At 60.7% G+C, this 13,260-nt stretch overlaps 2 protein-coding genes across 2 annotated transcripts; both read left to right on the forward strand.

Moving 5' to 3' along the window:
* Positions 1-457: 457 nt before the first annotated feature.
* LSCM1_03426 (uncharacterized protein) lies at positions 458-10,381 on the forward strand (the record flags this gene model as incomplete). Its single annotated transcript, XM_067320968.1, has 1 exon — positions 458-10,381. One exon carries the CDS (start codon positions 458-460, stop codon positions 10,379-10,381), a length of 9,924 nt encoding a protein of 3,307 aa, XP_067177578.1.
* Positions 10,382-11,392: 1,011 nt separating this feature from the next.
* LSCM1_03427 (uncharacterized protein) lies at positions 11,393-13,039 on the forward strand (the record flags this gene model as incomplete). Its single annotated transcript, XM_067320969.1, has 1 exon — positions 11,393-13,039. One exon carries the CDS (start codon positions 11,393-11,395, stop codon positions 13,037-13,039), a length of 1,647 nt encoding a protein of 548 aa, XP_067177579.1.
* Positions 13,040-13,260: the final 221 nt, after the last annotated feature.

The raw sequence follows: 13,260 nt of genomic DNA on the forward strand, positions 1-13,260 counted from the left end.
CTGACCCCTTCTCCATTGCAACCCTCACGACCCTTCGGTGCGCCACTTGACTTACCGACTCCCCTCATCCTCCGTCGCGCTGTCTTGGTGTCTGACAGACGCTGGCAAGTAGTGCCTCGGCGGCTTCTTTGCGGCTCCGCAATTCTTTTTTCGTGTAGCTGTTTACTGAGATCCAGCGACGTTCTGACCCATAGCGGCAATTTTCTCAGCTGTATCCGTTCGAACCTGGTTGCCTGGCAGTGTTACGGCCAGATAGCCGTGGCAGGGCACCTCCGTCCGCTTCACTGCAAAGGCGCATCCCTCCCCCCTCTTTCTCCAGCGCCGGAGACCAGGCGCGACGCGCGCACGGATTAACTCGTCCTGTGTAGTAGCGTCATCCGGAGCCAGCCCCTTCTTCCCATCATTGTTCATCGTACCTACAGGAGTACGGAACGGCTGCTGTATGTACAGTGATGCAATGCATGAAGAAGCTGGCTACGCCGTTGTGCAGCGGTACAGTTCATGGCAGAAGAAGAAGGTGCGTACGATCATCGTCAACGCCCACGCCAAGAACGCGTCGCATCGGTCCATCGCTGACGCTATAGCTCTCGCAAAGCCGTATGATCGCATCGAGTTGACGGGCGGGGATTACCATGAGTCCATCGCTATTCAAATGCCGCTGGAGCTGGTTGCCTCCGAGGGCGAGGATCCGCACATACTCTCGCGCTCATCCACGATCACGATCGCAACGAATGGCATCGATGTCTACATGGAACGCATCGTCGTCTCCTCTCGCAGTAGCAGCAAGCTTGACGCTGCCATTGTCGCTGTCGCAGGAAACCCGATTCTCTTCCGCTGCCACTGCACCTCTGTGCTCATTGGCGGCAACGCCGTGGCGCACCTAGACGAGTGCACAGTCAAAGAAAGCGACACCGGCGTTGGCATTGTGGTGCAGGAGAGTGGTGGCGGCATCATCAAATCTTCCACGATCCGCAACCATCGAAACGTCTGCTTCGACATCGACACGCGTGGCGAGCTCACGGTGACGGAGTGTACAATTGACAATAACACCGGCGGCGACGCCATGAACATCTCCGGTGCCGTCAGCTCCATTAGTCGTGACTATGGAGCTTCATATACGTCATGCAGCCACGTCAAGGTTGCACACTGCCACTTATCCATCTCCAGCGACACCAGCAGCGGCACGTCTGGCGGGGCCTCAATGAGTATTACGGGGAGCGCGTGCGGTATCGTTCTCACCCAAGGAGCCGCACCGACGATCATCTCGAACGAGTTCATTGAGGGTGAGATTGGTGTGCTGATCGAAGGCCCTGGAACGGCGCAGCTAAAAGGGAACCTTATCCGATGCCAACGGCGCTGCGGCATATTGGCACTTGTGGAGGACGGCTTCGGTTACGCCCAAGGCCATCAGACGCTGCGCATCACAGGTGACAACGTGCTAGACCGCTGCCGCATCGGAATCGATGTACAGTGCTTCACCACCCGTGCGTCGTATGTCCAGCAGCAAAGTGCGGCCGCGGCCGTAGCTGGAGGCGCATCTGGTATTGGTGGTCCAGCTGATGTCGACCTTAACCTCAGTGTCAACGGCGGCAGCCTGAGCGGAGCGGATCGGTTCCTGGCGGACGAGCTGCCCAATCCAAGGCAAGCCTTTACGTGGATACCGTTGCAGGGCAGCACGCCGCCACCATGCTCACGGGACGCGGCCTCCTTCCCGCCTTTGACGTCGCTGACGACTCCGCTTGTATGTGTGGAGGGCGAGTGGTATGCACTCGAAAAGCTGAGGTCGAGCCTCCAGCAGCTGGTAACCATGACACTGCAAGCCTATCCAACATGCCTGCAGCCATCCTTCGGGATTATCGGTGGCACCCCCATGATCGCCACCCAAGGACTAAGCGCCACCTCAGCTAACCCGTTCGCCGACATCTTGAATGAGATGTTGGGCACCCAGCTCAGTCACCGACAGGACGCCACCCCACCTCCGCGTGAAATGTTGCAGCTGCGTGGGAACAAAGGCATCGACATCATCAACACCAAGTTCTCCAACTGCGATGTCTGCGCGATTCGCTTTGGGCGCCAAGGCTACGGACTGGTGGGGGAGTGCATTTTTGAGGACTGTGGAACATACGCAGTGGTTGTGGACTGCGCAGCGCACCCGCTCATCACCGGCTGCCGCTTCGTGCGCTCTCGTGGGGCCAGCATCCTGGTGTCCAACTTTGCGAATCCTTTCATCATCGGAAACGAGATGTCGAGCGGAAAGCGAGACGGCATTCAGCTTGCCGCTATGAGCCGCGGCCTCATTGTTGGCAACATCATCACTGCGCACGTCGGGGCCGGCATCCGTGTCGTCAAGCACAGCCAGCCCCTCATCTGCGCTAACGCCCTATCACAGAACCGCAAAAGTGGCATCGCTGTCGCTGAGGGAAGTAAGCCGACGATCCTTTTCAACAGCCTTGCAGCGAACCTGTACGCACAGGTGAGCTGCATCGGCGGTGCTGACGCCTTCATCTCACACAACCGCATCACCTCCTCCACGGACGCCGGCATCCACATAGACTCATGCAGCCGCTGCACGGTCATTTCCAACACTATCAACGCTAACGGCGATGGCATCCTCGTCGAACTGGACGCCGATCCTTACGTGCAAGACAACGACATTACATCCAACGCGCGCGCAGGGGTGCGAGCGTGCAACAATGCGCTCGGCGTCTTCGTGGGCAACCGCATCCTCGACAACATCGGGCCAAACGTGCTCCTGGCGGAGGGCGCGTCGTCGGTGTTTCGCGCCAATCGCATCGAGGGTGGCTCCCAAGGAGGTGTCGTCGTGTGGAACGAGGGGCACGGCTTCTTTGAGCGCAACACCATCGCGTCGAACGCGATTGCTAATGTGCAGGTCATCGGTGCGTATTCGGAGCCGGAGTTTCTGCGCAATGTGATCTCCGGCTCACGCTCTGGCTGCGGCGTTGTCTGCGCGCGCAGCGCTGGCGGCAACTTTCTGCGCAACAGCATTCACGGGAACTTCCAGTGCGGTGTGTTCATCATGGACGCGTCGAACCCGACGTTTCGGGACAACACCATTGCCCGGGAGGCGGTCGGTGTCCTCGTGTCCGATGGAGGCAAGGGCTCGCTCATGCACAATCTCATCAAAGATTGCTATGGTACCGGTGTGCTGGCACAGCGACAGGCCGACCCCGTCTTTTCCAACAACAAAGTGACGGGCTGCCAGATGAGCGGGTTGCACATCGCCCCGGACAGCGTTGGCTTGTTTGAGCGGAACGACCTGACGGAGAACGACATCGGGGTGCAGCTCGGCTCGTCGATGGACTCTGCAGTGATCGAGCTTCACTCCGCGTACGTGGATGGTGTGGACATGGACGACCAGGAGTTGTCGGCGATTGCGCAGCGCAGTGCGTCGCGTCTGGTGGCACGTCGCGCTAGCGCATTTTCGATCAAGTCAGAAACCAGTGTTCTGCGCACCATAGCGGACGCGTCGGAGCAGCGGCAGGCGACTTTGGTGCGGTCGGCGCTGAGCGTTATTCGTGGCAACACGATAACTGCCAACCTGCGCGGAGGTGTTCTGCTAGACGCCTTTCCCAATGGCATCTTGGAGCAGAACGATATCTTCCAGAACAACGCCTACGGCATTCGTGGTGACGCGACGTACGCCGCGGCGCGTGCGCAGGCGTTGCTGACGACCAAGTTGGAGGCCACAAGCCACAAATCCGTGATGCGGCCGCTACCCGGGAAGCAGCACTTCTCCTCCGCACAGCTGCAAACGTTAATGCTCATTCGTGCCAACAGTATCCACGGCCACGACGCAGCGAACATCTTCCTCGATCACTTCGACGGCAGCGCGCACGAGACGACCATCACCGAGAATACAATCTACGCGGCTCCGTGTGGCGTGTGCGTCGCGCACAACTCCACTGTTCACTCGATGAGCAAAAATGAGGTACACACGTGCATGGACGGCTTCGGCTTTGCGAGCGGCGGCCATGGCTGTTACAAGGCGAACCACATACGCGATTGCGCCTACTCGGGTGTCTACATCTCCGACATGGCCCACCCCGACTTCACGGACGCGAATCGCATCGAGAACTGCGGCTTCAGTGGCATCCTGGTTGACGTGAATGGCCAAGGCGTGTTTAGGAACAACACAGTCCGTCGCTGCTCGACAGGTGTCGTCGTGTTCTGCGGTCCAACGACCCCTTTTCATGTGACCCATCAGGAGGTGATGAATGCACACATCCTCTCCTCCACGTCAACCTTCACGGAGAACACTATCGAAGAAAACGAACTGCATGGCGTGCTGCTGCTTAGCGTCATTTCGGGATGTCCGCTCCGCTCCCCCCTCATACTGTCGTGGGATGGCGACAGTGGGAAATCTGACCAGTCCTCGCCCATGGAGACGACGGCGGGGGAGCCGCTCCACGACGCGCCCACGCCCTATCTCGGTGCGGTCGGCGGGTCCGTAGTCGCACGAGGCAATCGACTCTGCGCCACCTTCCAGAACAACGTCATTCGGCGAAATCGCTTCATGGGCGTGTACCACGACCGCTTTGAGCACTGGGATCTCTCGGCATTCGACAAGGTGCACGCAGAGAGGAAGCCGTCTACCGAACATTTCGTCAAGAACGCTCACGGCGGGTACGAGGTTCTGCTAGGCACGTCGCAAGTCCTTGACAACGACGATCACCAACGACAGCGTCAGCTCAAGCAGGTGAGTCTTGTTGAGAACACCATCACAGAGTGCAGTTTCGGCGTCGGTGCGGGGTACGGCTGCCATCCGTATCTGCAGCGCAACAAGATTCACCACAACACCTTTTTCGGCCTCCTCCTGCGCTTTGGCTCCGCCGTCTCGGCGTACGCGAACGACATTTGCGACAACGGCCTCGCTGGCGTGTACGCGGCCAGCGGAGCGAAGGGGTACATCGCCAAAGGCTCGATCGAATCGAACAACGGCTGGTGCCGACCAGAGGCGAGTCGGCACGCCTCGCGCAGCTTCACCGAGTGTATCTTTACCACGTCGTTTTTCACGCAGTCGATGGTGAGTGTCGTGGAGGAAAACGTGCGGGCCTCCACCTCCTCGGCAGGTAGGTTGCTTCGCGCCAGTCGCCGCGCGTATGAGCAGATGACTCGGCTTGCTGAGGTCCACGCCTTCACAATGACGGACGCCCTCCGCTACCTTGCCGAATTGGTCTTGGCCTCTTCTGGGGGCTTGACGCTCGCCAGCGGCTGCGCGCCGTCCACGCTGTTCGACGAGGCGCGGCGAACCTGTTCTAGCGCCGCGTCTGTCGCAGAGCCGAGCAGGCGGCTGCTTGGCGGTGTGGCGTTGGCGGACTATGTGGACGTGTCCACGGCGGACGGCGGAATCGGAGTGTGGGTGCAGGGGGGCAGTCGGGTGACGATCGAGGGCAACAGAATCGCCAAGCACCAGAATAGCGGCGTGTTGATCACCAAGGGCGTACTGCAGCACCACTCCGTTCTGCACAAATCGTTTCACATGGAAGAGGAGAAAAAGGCGAACTCGAGGCGGGCGACGGCCGCCTCACTCTCTGGCAGCGCCAAGTTCGCGGAAGTGCCGAGCAGCTCGGCAGTGGACATTTTTTCCGTTCAACGTGAGGCACCGCCTCTCGCTTGTGTGGAGCCTGGCGCCCTCTTCACGTCACAGATGCTCTGCGCGTCTGGCATTTTCGCCGCTGTGCAGGTCGCCACGTCGAACACCTTTGAGAACCTCGACGCCAGCTTTGCGTCCTTTTTGCACCACAGCCTCTCTCTTTCTTCGTCAGGCGGACTGGCAACTGAGGAGAAACGGCAGCGCGTAGACTCCCTCCATTATGCCCACATCGCCGGCAACGTCATCCGTTACAACAGAGATGGGATGCGTGTGGAGCTGTTTCATCGGCTGCAGGCATCCGCCTCAGCCAGCGGTGCCGCGGTCGCTGCGGCGTCAGCGAACTCCCGCCACCGGCGATCTGATGGTGACGAGAGCAGCGCGGTCGGCTTGATGCCACGCGCTCCAAAGGATGCAAGCGCTCAGCTGCCATTTCAGCGCGAGCGTATGGCAGCGCTCTTGCCAAAGGTAAACGCCGTAGAAAGCAGCGCAACGTTGGAGGCGGCCGTCTCCGTCTCTCCCGACGACCTGGATGTGATAGACTGCGCCTACAGTACCCTCGACTTCACCGTCGTGGTAGAGGGGAACACGGTGGCGCAGAACCGTCGATACGGTGTGTACGCGGTGCACGTGGTGAATGTGAAGTGCGAAGACCGGCTACCAAGCCGCAGCGTGCTGAACGAGAGCATCGCCGCTGAGTACGATGGCATTCGCTCCAAGCTGATGCTGGTGCAGCAGGCAGCGCGGGTGGATGTAACCCTGCCGTTTCACGTACACGCGATCAAGCAGAAAATCGGGCACGGTTTGTTCTGCAAGAACGACCTCTTCAGCAACGAAAAAGCGCAGGTCTACGTGACGTCACGCTTCGTTGCCGTGACGCAAGACGGTGACCGCACGTTGCTGCAACTGGACACGACCGCCGCCCCATCGGAGTCCAACTACGCCTCCCAGGTCCTGATTGGCGTCCCCGTTGTGGCCAGTCTCCTCCAGCTGCCGCCGCCCGGTGTGCTGCTTTGGGATCAGAATAAGATACACGACGCCAAGAGCGGGGTGCGGCTCTGCGGCTACCTCGGACCGCACAGTGTCCGATTTCAACGCAACAGCTTCGCGAACATCGCCGACGACGCCCTCTGCATCGAGGGGCACCTAGCATGTGTGACGGTGGGGAAGGGAAACGTCTTTGAGAAGAATGGGGTGGGAATCCACGTCGTGCAGCAGCAGCACATTCGCCTCGCCACGTGCCCAGCTGCAGCAGCCTTGCTCTCGCTGCGAACGCGCATCTTTTTCAACACATTTAGAGCGGCCAAAGGCTCCTCCATCTCGCTGGAATGCGTCGGAGGGGAAGTGCCGCTAGTGTACCGCAATGAGTTCAGTGGACACATGCGGGGCACAGCGGCGCTTTTCTTGAGAAGTGAAGAGGACGGCGGTGCGGCGGTGGTGCTGGGCAATGCCTTCTCCGACAACTACATCCCCGTCTTCCTCGTCGGCAGAAGCGGGTCTCGTGTCGAGAGCGCGCACAACGCCTCCTTCACCCTTCTCGAGAACCGGTTCACGCGCAACCACGTCGGCGTCATTGCTTGCAGCGGCGCTGTAGCGACGCTGGAGCGGAATCTTTTCGACAGCAACACACGTGCGGGGATGGAGGTGATGGGGATGGGCACACGACCGCAGATTCGCCAGTGCGTCTTTCGCGAACACAGGCGGGACGGCGACGCGGCGGATGGTCTGGCGGCGCCCGCGCGTGGGTCGCACCAGGCGTGGGAAGTGGCCAGTGTGGGATCGACGGCGCGCTACCCAACGCAGGAGACGCTGCTGCTCGAGTGGTGTAACATCTCCTTGACGTTGTTGCCGGAGAACGCCCGTGTTCTTACCGCCACGAGTGAGGCGCGGCTACCGGTGGGGCTACTTATAGGACCCTTCACTGAGCCTCTCGTGGACGCGTGCGCTTTCATGAACAACGATATCGGCGTCGACGCTGTGCGTGACGCTGCGTGTCCGACGATCGCGTCGGCAGGCCGAAAGGCGCACTTCGAAAAGTGTTTCTTTGCAAATCATCAAGTCTCTGGCGTCCTCGTGCGTGGCTCCCAGGGCAGCGCAGCAGACAGCGGCGGTGGCGGCGGCAGTGCTGACAAGGCCGGCGGTGCCGTTGACGTGAGTGCCTCGCTCGAGACGGAGGGGACGACGGTCTTTGAGAAGTGTGTATTCATGGAGAACGCCACGGCGGGTGGCGGCGGTGACGTGGTCGCGATGGGAAACGGACACGCGACGTTTCGCGGCAACGTCTTCTGCGGTAGTGTGGTGGGAAAGGCGCGTGGCCTTGCCTGCTTTACGCAGAACAGCTTCATCACCTTGTCGGACGGCGATGGCGCTACCCTCGTGGGAGCAGGACATGACGCGTCGGCCAGCATGGGTGGCGCCAAGGTCGCGGCGGCGGCGGCAGTCGTCATTCAAGAGGGTGGCCGCATTCTGGCCCAGCTAAATACCATCGCGCATCGAAAAGTTGGTGTCCAATGCATGCCCGGCGCTGAGGGCATAGTGACAGGCAATCGCGTCGCGCAGTGTGTGACGGGGTTGCTGCTCGAGCCATTCAACCGCACAGATCTTATTAAGAACAGGGTGCTCGACAGCGTGGACTGTGGTGCCATCGCTTACGGCGGCCGGATGGTAGAAAATGTCATCATCATGGCCCCTACAGGGGTGGTTGTGCAGCACTCGTCTGCCTACAAGGGCATCAACGCAGTCCCATCGCACAAGCGCGACGCGCTGGAGTTCCTGTGCATTCGCAACAGCATTGTGGACTGCGTCACGGATGGCCTCCTCATCGCCACAGGAGGCACCTTTGACGGCAACAGCGTATCGCACTGCAAAAACGGCATCAACATCGTGTCGCCCTCCAGTGGAGGGCGTGCCGGCTCGTGCCCGGTGATCAAAAACTGCAATGTCTACGACAACAATGTGGGGGTGTGCATGGAAAGCGAGTCGGAATCAACCGTGCGGGATAACGACATTTTCGATAATGAGTTGGTCGGCGTATCGGTCGCGCCGACGGCGTCAGGGACGCTGCATGACAACCGCATCTCCTCCCCCATGGACCAGGGCGCGGTGGAGATGCCGATAGAGGCGCGAGTGAAGTCGTTCGGCAACGTCATCCGGAACCAGTTCTCGCCGGCCTTCCAGCGCGGCACACGAGCGAGCCGCGCGAAGGACTACCATCTCGAGCAGGCGAGCCTGAATCGTGAGATACGAGACCTGGGCAGCACCGTCGAGGAGGCACATCAGAGTGTGGAGGCTGTCTCCAGAGCCATGCGGTCCCTTCAGCAGGAACTCATCCGTATGCACTCGAGATCCACCGCTGACTACGCAGATGTCATGACGGGGCCCGCAGGCCACGCACTGAGGGTGGCCACCGTGGGTGCCAGTAAGACCACGGCTGCCGTGGGCTCCGAGAAGAAAGACGGGCGCACTGTTCCGGCGGCGCACTCCATCATCAATGTGCCGAGTAGTTCAGAGGAGAAGAGCGCCGCCGTCGCTGCGGCGCCGCGCAAGCGCTCCCTCGGTGCAGCTGGGCGACAAGCAAACAGCGCCAGCGCCCGCCGCATCTCGGTCGCGGCGGCGGGCGCGCGCAGGCAGTCGAAAGCGGGCTTGTTGACGAAGGCCGACCCTGACGGGAAGGCCACGAAGAACGCGGCGGGAGCTGATTTGAAGCAGGTTCTCATTCACGTTTTCGCGAACGCGCAGGCAAGCCCAAGCGCGGATGCGATTGGTCAGGCAGTCGCTGGCGTCCTAGCTAAGGCGCCCCTCTCTAGATACAACTTTGTCTCCACCATCTCCACCACGACATCGCAGCTGCTACAGCTGCTCGGTGGACCCCGCCCTATGCAACCGTTTCTCTGCGTAGTTGCCTTCGATGCAAACTTTGGCGACCTGGGCCCATCGGATCGCTACGCGCTGCAACTGCTGCACCACAGCGCGGGCGTCAGCCGCCTCAGCAAGTACCGCGGCGCGACAGAGGTCGCCAGCATCACAGGCAGTGGCGGCAACGATCACCCGCTGGAACTGCTTTCCACTAGCGTTGGAAGTAACTCTGGAGACGTGTCAAACCTCTTTTACACTGTTCTTCCAAGAAGTTTCTGCAAAAAAATTGAGGAAAGCACCAACGAGAGCGGCGTCATGGGCGTGGAGACGTATGCAGCCGCTCACCATCCGTTCTGCTACACCGCTTCCGTAGAAGAAGTGCTCGATGCGCTGCATGAGCAGATGAGCACAGACATGAAGGCGTCCACGGCGTCAGAAGCCAACAGCCGCTCGCGGCGCTCCACAATGTCAGGCGGTCGTCCATACTCCTCGAACAGCACGTTAGAGGGTTTACCGAGCAATGAAGGAAACAACACTAGCCACGGTGCCCCTGGACGTCGCAGGCGCTCTACCATCTCCCGTGGAAGCAGCAGCGGGCCCGCCCTCTTCACGACTGAGTACGTGAGTACCCTCTTCTCGCAGCTGACACCCGAAGCCTTCGGCTTCGAACCCGAGAAGGACGCGCGAAGCATGAAGAAACGAAAGTCGTTGGTGTCCATCAATACCCACGAAGAGGGCGACCTTAGAGGCGGAGCGAACGGGGCGCGACGAGGCAGGAGGGGGTCGGTGCCGTCCCGAAGAAGCTCCACAGTCTCCAAGACCAGCGGCCCCGGAGCGTCAACTTTCCGTTCTCGCTCCTCCGGTGCTGGCTCGAGGGGCAGCAACCATGCTACCGAAGCTTCAAAGAAAAGCTGAGCACGGCACGACGAAACGGTGCGGCTCGGCTGACCAGTGACGCGACCCCTCTCCCCCTTTTTTCCGCATATCTTTCGTTGTTGTTTAGTTGGCTCTTTTGCTGTTGTGTGACTCACCAGTTGGGCGCAGCGACGGCACGGACTGCTGGCCTCGTTTTCTCGTTACTAATTGGTTCCTGCCGGCCTTCTGCCGCTTTCTCCTCGGTGCATGTGCATAATGCGGTCACCCTCGGGACGGCGCGCTGACTCCTCCGTCCCCCTTCCCCCACTCCCGATCGCCACTTACGCACTTCAGGATTTAGGTGGATGTAGACTCAGCCCTTTTCAAGCGCCACCGTTACCCTCTTCCCTCCGTCTTCACTCCCCCCTCCCCCGACACACACACATACATACACATATGCTTGCCCTCTTCCCGTGCGCCATCCCCGTCGACGCGAAGGATGCGAGGAGGACGGAAGAGGGAAAGTGAGTGCGAGAAGCGGGGAAAGGGGGGAGCAGAAGGGGCGAGGAGGGCTGACGCGGGTGTTCGGTGCTTTCAGGGCACTCCCCCTCCCCCTTCCCACTCTTCAAAGCGTCAACAGAAGAGGAAAACACACAAAATGCAAAAGTGCCATGCCGCTCTTCTCTTCGTATGACCTTCCGGCGTGGGCTGGGCGGGTGCAACACCTTGGCGAGGGTGCGGAGACTTGGCGCCGCTCGCGAAATGCGCACCGCACCCCTTTCATGGCACCCATCTTGGCGGAACCCTTTCTCTAACGGGCTCAGGGTGTCCTGCTGCGCCATCGAGAAGGACCTGCGTGGCCGAAGTGCGTCGTATATCTCTTCCTTTCATCGTCGACCTTATTGCACGTCCGCCGGCGTACGCTGTCTGGTGGTTTCCCCCCTCGCATCCGCTGCAGTCACCATACCACAAGTAGGCCGCTGCCGGTACCCTCTTTCCCCTCGCTCCTTCGCTCAGGGGTGCAAAAAAAAAACAGCAGCGCTTTCAGATCGCTTGTGACCGCGCGATTGCATGCCCCGCCAATCCACTCGCCGCTCGTCTCCTGGCCCGAATCGGCATCGCGAGGAATCTGTAGCCGATGTATCTCAGTCGCCGACTTGTGCGTCTGCTTCATCGTCGCTCGGGGGAGTCGATGAGGCTGGTGTGTTTCTCCTTTTGAATGGCCTAGTGTGCCGCACGGCGGATGCCAGCGGCCGATTCCGCCCGGCTGACATCTTTTCTGGGGTTGATCGAGAGGCCGCGACCGCAGACCCCGAGATGCCATCGACCAGCATCCACTTCCACCTTCCTATCAGCTCCGAGGAGGCGAAGTTTAGCGTCGACTCGGACTGCCCTCTCTTCAACTGCTTTGGCGTGCTTAGTGGTGGCGTCATCATCGACCCGATCGACGAGTCCTTTGTAGAGTTCACTGATTCGGCAGTCTACACACCCATCACGGCGGCCGCGGCCGCCGACGGAAATGGCATTCCCGACGATCCCGCACGTCGCCGTCTGCAGGAGGCCAACGAGCGCGCCTTTCGCGCCGGTGAGACAGTGCATATCCGACCAGAGTGCCCTCTGACGGTGTGCTGCTCGGAGCTGCCTCTGCCCCCGGTGTGCTCGGATTCGTCGGTGAAGCTCTTTCAGCATCGCTCGAGCTCCTTCACCACCACAGGTGGCGCAGGGCCAGCGGTCACATCGCCGCGTCATGCAGCCGTGCTGGGGATGGAGAACGTCGAGAAGTGGTTGTGTCGATTAGCGCAGCTTCCGGGCGACACCCAGAAGCCGCGGAGGCGGCAAGCATGGGTCGCAGTGTGGGCGGACGCAGAAGAGCTGCGGCTTTGCATGCGTGCCCACAGAGACGTGCACGCGAGCGACTCATCTCTCTATCTACCGCCGCGCATTCCGTTTCCGCAACGCTTCCGCGGCCAGCCGATTTTTCGTGCAGAGGGCGCCGAAAGTGAATGCCCCACCGCCAGCCAGCGGACGCCGATGCCAACGCCGCCGGATCGAGATGCTAACAGCACAGCAGCAGTGCCGCCAGATGGCGTGCGCTGTGCGGCCGCCTCGTTTACATGCTACACAGGCGTTCCTCGTTTCGCGGTCGCAACCGACAGCGTTCCGCGATCCGACTCGGCTGAGTTTGTCAAGGGAGCGGCGTTCACCCGACTGCGAAAGCGACTACGCCCATGGGCCGGGACGGCGCCACGAAGGCGGCGCCGAGACTCCTCCAGCTCTGATGAAGAGGAAAGCTTTTTGATTCCCTTCAGCGGCGCCACCCCGCGCCAGGCAGCCTTCTCCCTTTTCGTGCTGTATTTCAACCACTTGGGTCTTCTCTGCAATGGCGTGCGCATCACGGGAGAGACAGAGGCCACATCTTGCGGTAAAGGGCTCGGCGGAAGTGCTGTGTCGTGGGCCCTGTGCCCGAGACACCTCTACAATGTCCGCGCAGAGGTGGAGCGAAAGCGACGTGTGACGAAGGAGCTGCGGGAGAATCCTGAGAGGATGTTTCCTGGCGGCACCCGCTGGAGTACCACACCAAGCAACCGTGACACAGTCGCGGCGGCGTGGACGGCGCTGCTACTTTCTTCTCGAACTGCTCTACTGGAGCGCATTGCGGAGGTCAACCGCCACATCCACGAGATCCACAGCGAAAAGCAGCAGCAGCGGCAGCTGTAAAAGCGACGGCAGAGAGGACGGCAGCAAGATACGAGTGCAGCGGTGGTGTGTCTCAGCGCAGCTCTCCGCCCTGCCTCTCGCTTGGTACTCTGCGGGGGGGCACCAGGGTGACTGCGATGGTGTTTGACGTGGTATTCGCAACAGAATGCCGGGCGGCTTTCTCCGAATATGCCGCTGCGCCGACAGGGCCATGGAGCCAGATTGCGCAGTTGGAGCACATA

The sequence above is a fragment of the Leishmania martiniquensis genome, chromosome 27 (genome assembly GCF_017916325.1).
Source record: "Leishmania martiniquensis isolate LSCM1 chromosome 27, whole genome shotgun sequence".
NCBI lineage: Eukaryota > Euglenozoa > Kinetoplastea > Trypanosomatida > Trypanosomatidae > Leishmania > Leishmania martiniquensis.